Source organism: Podarcis gaigeae, assembly GCF_964106915.1.
Source record: "Podarcis gaigeae genome assembly, chromosome: 6".
Taxonomy (NCBI): domain Eukaryota; kingdom Metazoa; phylum Chordata; class Lepidosauria; order Squamata; family Lacertidae; genus Podarcis; species Podarcis gaigeae.
The window spans coordinates 56,460,077-56,469,308 of NC_139682.1; the positions used below are offsets into that span (position 1 = coordinate 56,460,077).

Genomic DNA, 9,232 nt, shown 5'->3' on the forward strand with positions numbered 1-9,232 from the left:
GTTCTTAACCTGAAGCACTATTTCTGGGTTAGCGGAGTCTGTAACCTGAAGCGTATGTAACCCAAGGTACCACTGTAATGGCAAATGGCACCCACCTGACAGGTGCCGGAACTGAGTTTCAGCTCTAAACGTTCCCATGTAAGAATCTAAATACATGCACTTGAAATATATGTATTTAAAAAAACAGCTGCCTTATTTTTGTTGATCAAGCAGAATGTTAATCTAAAATGTGCCTTTGTTGGTTCAGAAGGTTTAAAGTGAAACTCAAATGTGAACTGTTAGCAATCTTCCATCAAATATTCAGATGGTTGCAGAATGTACTTTTATTATAATAAACAGTCTAAAAAATGCTGGCCTGGATACTACCGTTACTTGCATGAACTTCAACTTTCCCATCTTCCCCTCCCTTCTACAGTCATCTCCATCCCTCACCCCAAAAGCCTCTCTAGAAGGCCCGGGGCTGCACCTGAACAATATGGAATTGTATTATTAATTAAGACTGTTTAGTCAGCTAACCTTGGAAATCTAATTAAATATATCCAATAGCTTCTTAAGATTTCAAAATACATTTCTAGGTATAAGGCACCTGCAATTATACATAAATGTGAGAGAAGCCAAGAACTTTAATGGCAATAATAGTTATTACAATAGTTGAGCAAGCATCTTTCCCACCCTCCTATGAAAGCTCTTGGGCCTTACATGAATAAACGTTAATCAAATTCTTTGAAGAGGCAATCCCAGCATTAACCAAACTGTAAGCATGATTAAAAACTAGTATATTTTTCTGCATAAATATTCTTATTTGCATTTATTCTTCAGAGTTCGGTATAATAAAAAAGCTAAGCCCACAAGTGTTGAAAAACAAATCCTGCAGAAAGTATAAGACTTTTATTCTAGGTTCTGTAAACACAATTTAAACATGGCCACATAGAAAATGATCCCACACAAAACAATAGCTTCAACATTTGACAAACCTATGTGTCACTTCATAGATGCCAACAGATTCCTTTATTTTTTCATCGTAGTCATTCCAGTCCTGTGGAGTTAAATACACATTACAATTTTAGAATTCTCGGCTTAGGAGTAGAGCCTGAATTTCAGGCACATTATGAACTTCCTTGCAACCCTAGTATTCTTTTAAAAAAATAGCTTCAAGTTGAACATTTTTAGCATAAGGAATCAGATTTTCTGTGTGTGAAGTCCACAGTCTTACTAATAGGCAGACTTGCCATCTCCCCTGGTTGAAAGGATTAAATTGGTTGAGCTATTGGTGGGTCACCAGACAGACTGATCTTTGTGCCAAGAAATGGAGCTGATCCAGACACTGCTGCTCACAGCTGAGGAAGGCTATGTGTGAAGATTTGCTAGCCTGAGTTTTCCAAGAGTTTATCTGACACCATCTAACACTACAGAGAACAACAGTGAAGTCAATCTGAATTTGTATTCCCGGAACTTGTATTTTTGCATATATTAAATACTCCAGGGCTGCACCTGTCCCTACATTATACTACCACAAAGTTGGAGTTTCTCTGGAGCTTCTCATGCCGCTCCCATGGGAGCTTTCTTTGGTACATAAATAGCAGTGTTAGAAAGGTATTCTTGCTGATACTGTGATTGAGAAAGAGCTCACACACCCCTTGCCAGAAATCTTGAGGCTGCCCTGGTATCATTCTGGCTGCTATTTCTGTAATTAAAATATGCCCTTTATTTCCGTTAACATTACATCTCGTTTGGCTGCAAGAAGGTAAAAGGAATATCGAAAACCACAAAGGCCAGAAGATGAGAGGCTTGATTCAAAGTGATCCTGCCTTTACTTGAGAGCCCTCCCCTGTTTAGCATGAAGCAAGCAGGATAATCTCTTCTGGCCCCAAAAACTTTATATAGTGGTGGATACATCTAATATAAGGATGCAGGGCTAACTTTTCAAATGGAAAAGTTTGAAAAGTCTGTTTGGGTGGGTAGAGGGGCAGGTGAGGTTATTTTAATAGATTTTTTTTTTCAGAGACAGTACCTTTTCCAACAAGTTGATGTCATCAAAACGTGTGCCAGATTCTGCGCCTTCTGCAGAAAACCCAGCCTATAAACATAGAAATCTCTTTAGAACACAGCCATATGGGGAACAATACAGGTGGAAAGAAACAACAAAGGAACTCTCCTGTGTGACAAAGCAGATCTATACATAACTATATAGATCTATATAGAACTATACATTCCTGCACCAGATCTGAATTCTTGGAAACACAGCTGAGATGCCATCCATGGGGACAGCTGTGTGGGAAGGACCATTGCTCATTGGTTCAGCAGCTGTGTTGCATGAAGGTAGCCCCTGAAGGACCAGGTGTGCAGCCTGGGAGTCATTTTGGACTCACAGCTGTCCATGGAGGCACTGGTCAATTCTGTGTCCAGGGCGGCTGTCTACCATCTCCACCTGGTACGCAGGCTAAGACCCTACCTGCCCGCAGACTGTCTCGCCAGAGCGGTGCATGCTCTAGTTATCTCCCGCTTGGACTGCTGCAATGCGTTCTACGTGGGGCTACCTTTGAAGGTGACCCGGAAACTGCAATTAATCCAGAATGTGGCAGCTAGACTGGTGACTGGGAGTGGCCGCTGGGACCACATAACACTGGTCCTGAGAGATCTGCATTGGCTCCCAGTACGTTTCCAAGCACAATTCAAAGTGCTGGTGATGACCTTTAAAGCCCTAAATGGCCTCGGTCCTGTATACCTGAAGGAGCGTCTCCACCCCCATCGTTCAGCCCAGACACTGAGATCCAGTGGTTCCCTCATTGCCAGAAGCAAGGCTACAGGGAACCAGACAGAGGGCCTTCTCGGTAGTGGCGCCCACCCTGTGGAACACCCTTCAGATGTGAAGGAAATAAGCAGCTATCCTATCTTTAAAAGACATTTAAAGGCAGCCCTGTTTAGGGAAGTTTTTAATATTTAATGCTATATTGTTTTTAACACTCGATTGGGAGCCGCCCAGAGTGGCTGGGGAAGCTCAGCCAGATGATGATGATGATTAATTCTTGGCATGTCTAGGGAAGGCTTTGAAAAGTCTCCATGCTGAAACCCTGGAAGGCTACCTGCTGATCTGTTGCATCAAAAAGTAGACTCTTGTGGCACCTTGAAGTCTAAATCCCACATCCAACTAAGTTTTGCTCATCCTGACAAGGATGAATCTAACTTAGTCTACATCTATGACTAGTGCTGGATTCAGCCCTAACAGATTTACTGCAGCACAACTTAAGTGTTTATTGCGTAAAGATGCTCTGTGCTACAAGAAATCTTAAGTCTTTGTATTATGTAAGATTTTATAAAGAGATCCAAACACAGTATTTTGTTTAGTAGAGAACTGAAATTTTTGCTAGAGTGTCTCGAATGGGCCAGCTGCCCCCTGCTGGCTGTTAAAGGAACAAGCAGCCTTCAAACATATTACAGAGGAAATAGCAATGATCAGTGTAAATAATACAATGTATAATTCCTAATACCTATACTCCTTGTTTCCTGGTAGATGCTAATAGAATGACTACCCTACCTCCTTCTGCAAATATACAGTGCTTTATCCATTTTTTAAGCAGGCTGCCTTTGGACAAAAGGAAACAATTCAGGGCCACTGACCTTGCAAGGTTTGTGGCCTGTGCAGATATAAAACTAGAACTTATGTCTACATGAACATGTGGAGTCTCCTGTGCTGATTCTCCCTTATCCAGTCTCAGAATTTCCTACCACCTGCTGTGTGCTGAAAATTTGTAGGATTTTGGGTGCCGCATAATTTCAGGATTTTCAGAATATACTGTACTGGGAGAAATTCAAGGAAGCACTAAGCAGTTTGCTCCATCAGCAGAAGCATTTATGCTTATCTAACTGAACAATCTGCCCTCTCCTTCCCCCGCTCCACTCTGTTCCAGGGATTCCCCAACCCTCTCCATTGGCGGGGAGTCCTGTTGCACTAGCAGAAGTCCTTGCATGAGCTTCCACTGTCGGTGGAATCCTACTCAATAGCTTGTAAATGTACCTATTGCACATACCACTTTATCAAGAAATACATGTCTAGGAAATCACCATCTGTCTCTTGCCTCCTAGTTGTGTTACTAGGTCCCAAAGGGACTATTTACTGAAAAGCAAGTTAAATTATAATTTAGGGTTCATGCTCAGCAGAACATTCATGAGAACTTGCCTGTGGTTGAAAGTCCACTGGTTCAAGGCCACGGCACTCAAACTCCACTATGGTCTTAAATGTCTCATTGTCTTCAGCCTAGGATGAAGCCAAAGTAACATCAGAGGAATAAAAATAGAACACAAAATTTCCAAAGTTATCATATCCCATAAAGATACAAAATAATGCAATGATTCTAACACTAATAAGTTACTCAGGAACTTTTGTTGGTTTCCATGAATAGTTTCAGTCTCCCAGGAAAAGGAGAAAAGCAAACATTCAAGTGTTATTCAAAAAGGTAAAAGAAAATTCTACCTTGAACACTGAAGCTCATTTTAAGCTACAGGCTGTAGCGAAATAATCAACAATCAAATATCTGTTGAATCAAGCATGCATTGAGTAGGACAAATTAATAAAAATAGGTTACATCTTCCTATCCAATGGATTTGAAATATCCTCAGAATGTATCACTACATTTCTGTAGGGTTCTGCATGCTCAAATAATGCTTTCATGTAAAGCAGCACAAATATTTTCCCTTTCTATCCTAGAGTGGCAAAAAAACAAACATTTGGGAAGGTCCTGTGATTGAATCACCCACAATGCAATTCTAGGCATAGCTACTCAGAAGTAAGTTCCAAGTGTTTCTAGGATTGAAGACTAAATTAATCTGCCCAATTGCCTTCCTCACACTGCAGAATTGTTCCGCATGTACAACTCTAAGGGGATCTCACTATACATGGAAAACAAGAACACATCTGCCACTCAGCTTTCCATGTGCAGACAGAATATCAACACAATATGAATAATTAGTATCCATCATAATTTGCTTGGTTCTCTATAGGCTGAGCTCCAACAAAATTGTCAGGGAGGCTTACAATGGGGAATCATAATGCAAAGATGAATGTATACCCATATGTAAATCCAGGTACTTGTGTTTATCTCCCATTTATAGTACTAGCCACATGCAGAGAGTCATTCAAAACTGTGGCTGTGTGGATCAAGCCCAATAAGACCAGTATACCACATCCACAATAACAAAAATACAACAAAACTTACATTGTAAGGCTTCATTGTGTGACTTAAGATATCTGAAAGAAGTGGAAAATACATAGCAATGAAGCACATCTATGAAAGAACAGTGCCAATCACATTGTGTGCATCATTTCCTTTTGTATTGACCAGTTTTGAAAACCAGATGACTCCACTTATAAATCCAGGAAAGGAGAAAAAGTACAGTGTAGCTGTGCACTCCTAACCAAGTAAGTTCTACTGAATTCTGGAAAGCGAGTTTAAGACCGAAACCTGAGCCATTTACGTTGTGATCCTGATTCCCCCTCCTGCCAGTGAGGATGCCCACATACCCTGTAACTACAGAAGTTTTTTTAGCTAGTAAAGCAGAGTGGAGGGGCTCCTCTGCTCAATCCACCACCACTTCCCAGCCTGGCATTGGGGGAGAGACAATTGGTTTGTTCTGTTGGCTCTCCCTTTCTAAGAATGGCAAGCTTCCTAAGGGAGGAAAAAAATGGCAACAGTTTGGCAGGATGCTTGTAAATCTTAGTTTAAATGGGAAATAAAATCATTGGAACACACACACACAGTGGTAGCTTGGTTTAAGAACAGCTTAGTTTATGAACAACTTGGATTAAGAACGCTGCAAACCCGTACGTAGTTGTTTTGGTTTGTGAACTTTGCCTTGGAAGCAGAACATGTTCTGCTTCCTGTTGAGTGTGTTCCATTTGTAAATTGAGTCCCCCATTGCTATGGGAAAGCATGCCTTGGTTTAAGAACACTTTGGTTTAAGAATGGACTTCCGGAACGGATTAAGTTAGTAAACCAAGGTACCACTGTATACACATAAAAACAAACAAATCCGCTTAGCTACTTCACATTTGGCCCATTCAAAAATAGAATGTGAACGAATACATGGGGGTAAAGGCTGCAATCCTATACATACTTACCTAGGAGCAAGCCCTATCGAACTCACTTCTGAGTAGACATATATAGAATTGTGCAAAAAAACCTGCACTGGAACTAATGCGGAGCATTATTATGCCAAACAGTTAAGTCCTGTTTAGCTGTGCAGCACTTATAGTCACTTGGGCCTTGCAGTCATTTGCTGTTTATTGTCAGTTCCAATTACACGCTCCTTCAGCATTTAACTGAGCGTTTACTATCTGTACTGCAAACATCACTGCTGGCATGCCCAGCGCCCCTTAACATGGCTGCCTGTCAGAACTAGGCAAACTTCATGGGACTTTAGCTTGTCAGGGTACAAAAAAAATGTGTGTGGATGGGAATGACACAAACTGGGTCTGGCTGTTTTCCACAGGCTGCACACAGTGTGAGACAGCATTTCTTACCTACTTCCCCTTTGCCCCTTGGATGTCATACAATTGTGCTTGTAGCATGGCAATACTGCAATGTCTGTGAGAAAATGTTGATAATAATAATAATAGAAGTCCACTTGAAAGGGGGTGAGGAGTGAGGCGGAATAGTATTGCATTCAAAAATAGGAACAAGGGAAGAATAGACAACTAGGCTCAAATACAGCATAAAGCAAATGGAACCAGCAATACTGGAAGCAGAGATGGCATGGTAAGGATGATTTTAATAGTGACACTACACAACAGAAGTGAAAATCCTTATAAGGTTAGCAAAAATGGAATGCCACTTGTTCCAGCTTGGAATAAAGCTTGAAAAGTTTGTACTAAATAGTCCCTGGCTTTGGGGGAATATTACCCCCCCCATTGTATTTTCTTAAAAGATATCCCTCTAATTTAGTATATTCTGCCCTCCATTTTGAAAATCTAACTGGGTCCCACAGCCTGCAGAGAATCATGTTTTTGGCTTCTTTGTGCCTTTGGCATGGATTTGCATGAATAGGCTTACCTATGGAGTTTTCTCGGGAGCACAGTTTGCATTTCTGCACCATTGTGGCACTTCCTCTGCCTCCTTTGAGAGGGTGGCTGTCCTAAAAAAATGTCAAAGGGAGGCATCAAGATCAAGGCATTCACAGTTTAGAGAAGAGACATCAGGAAACAAAGTTATTTTCCCCAGCAATAATGGCTAATCCTAATCCTGTGAAGTATTGGCTAAGGCTAATGGAACTGTAGTCTAAAACATCTGCAATTACCTTAGAAAATGCCTAAAAAACAACCCATTGATGTTTGTTTGTTTGTTTGTTTGAACTCCAGTCCACCTTGTACATATAACAAAAGTCCATTTCCCTATGTGTTGGAGGGGATGTTAAGCTTCCACATGCATGCAGTTAATTTGCAGGAGATTTTTTGAACATATAAACTATGGGATATATAGAATGCTGTGCCAGTTGGCTTCCACAACATCAGCTGGATTTCTATTTCCCCTCATCCTCATGTGCTCCAGAGATCTACTCTAGAGAAGACTGAAGCTGGAGGGGCAAGAAAGGAAGAGGAAGCTCTGTTGCACACATGCAAATCTATTGCTACAGTGGAGCTGTAGTGTTAGATACCATCTTATATAAATGGGTAACAATTATACATTTTTTATATTTATGAAGATCACACCTCCCAAGGGCTCCTTCTAGATTCAGGCTGAATCTGTTTGTTCAGACTTGTTGATTTGCCACCAAAGAACATTTATATATAATCATTTTTCTAGAAGTAACTTTATCATTTTCCAGCATCATTTGAGTCAAATATAGATCTGTGTATGTCACACAGACAACAAATGGATAACTTAGCGTGCTTGTGTTGTAGTTCTGAGACCTACCATTAATCGTAGATATTGCCATTTTTCTGAAACCTCAGCACAGTTTCCACACTTCAACTGAAAAAGTAAAGAAAACCAGACACAAATAATGAGACACTTAGTGGAGTCAACAGCAGAACAGGTAAACAAAAAATAATAATGATGTTAAGATTCAAAAACAAAGGTATGCAATGGACACGAATCGCAGAAGTAGCACTCGCATGAAAATGAAGACCACAATGTCTATAGTAACATTTGTAGTGTCGGGGCTCAAGGCAAGCTACGAAACAAAATCCATATCCACTAATTTAATAAAATGATCCCTGATCAGAAGGTCGGCAGTTCGAATCCCCGTGACGGGGTGAACTCCCGTTGCTCGGTCCCTGCTCCTGCCAACCTAGCAGTTCGAAAGCGCGTCAAAGTGCAAGTAGATAAACAGGTACTGCTCCAGCGGAAAGGTAAACGGCGTTTCCATGCGCTGCTCTGGTTTGCCAGAAGCGGCTTAGTCATGCTGACCACATGACCTGGAAGCTGTACGCTGCTCCCTCGGCCAATAAAGCGAGATGAGCGCCGCAACCCCAGTCGGCCATGACTGGACCTATTGGTCAGGGGTCCCTTTACCTTTAATACCAGATGTATGGGATATTGGTTGTGGTTAGTGAGGAGAGAAAGGTACTTTGCAAAGACTTACAATGTACCAAGAGCCAGCAAATCCCACTAACTGAAGGCTTAGGTCATGTAATAACATTTCCTGCCACTTTTAACACTGCTAAATTCTATGTGGTTTTAATGTTTCAGTATAAACGAAGAAGAAAACCTTCGGCCAGTAAACAACATCGACGTGCACGTTAATAGCAATACAGGAAATATTGTCATTGCAAACCAAGTGCATGGGGCGTTTGCGTGTGTGTGTGTATAGCGTGCCCAGGTAACAGCCGTCGAAGGCCCTACCTTTAGATACCATCGGAAATCCTCCCCCACCGGCCGGAGATTTGTAATATTTTCCAGAGTGGCTTTGAGCTGCAGCCCGATCTTCTGCAAAGAGAAGTCATCGTGTCAGCTCATGTCCTAGAGGCATTCCCAGCCCCAGCCCCAGCCCCAGCTCACGTCGCCTTTGCACAGGTGAAGCTTTCTCTTACCCCCATGGCTTCAGGTGGCCAGAGGAAAGCCTCGGAGGCGAGCGAGCCTGCTTTCCTTCCCAAACACGGGCACTTGCAGGATCACACCGGAGCCGCGGGGTCTTTGCAGAGACCCAGCGTCTCTCAGAGGGCGGGGCCGCTGTGAATCAAGCCTCGCGAGACTTGATACATTGCCGTTTTCTTGCGCCTCCCGTGTTGCCCAGCCCT

At 42.0% G+C, this 9,232-nt stretch overlaps 1 protein-coding gene across 3 annotated transcripts; it reads right to left on the reverse strand.

Annotated features, from left to right (window-relative positions):
- Nucleotides 1–605: 605 nt before the first annotated feature.
- CZIB (CXXC motif containing zinc binding protein) lies at nt 606–9,232 on the reverse strand. Of its 3 annotated transcripts, XM_083742706.1 has the most exons (8): nt 9,026–9,228; nt 8,838–8,921; nt 7,908–7,964; nt 7,047–7,128; nt 5,214–5,245; nt 4,178–4,255; nt 2,012–2,077; nt 606–1,036 (listed from the first exon to the last, which is right to left on the reverse strand). In XM_083742706.1, exons 1-8 carry the CDS (start codon nt 9,029–9,031, stop codon nt 959–961), a joined length of 483 nt encoding a protein of 160 aa, XP_083598832.1. In that variant the 5' UTR covers nt 9,032–9,228; the 3' UTR covers nt 606–958. The 3 variants fall into 3 exon arrangements, with proteins under 3 accessions (XP_083598832.1, XP_083598834.1, XP_083598833.1); XM_083742708.1 differs by lacking the exon at nt 8,838–8,921 and having other exon boundaries at nt 8,994–9,229; XM_083742707.1 differs by lacking the exon at nt 8,838–8,921 and having other exon boundaries at nt 855–1,036; nt 9,026–9,232.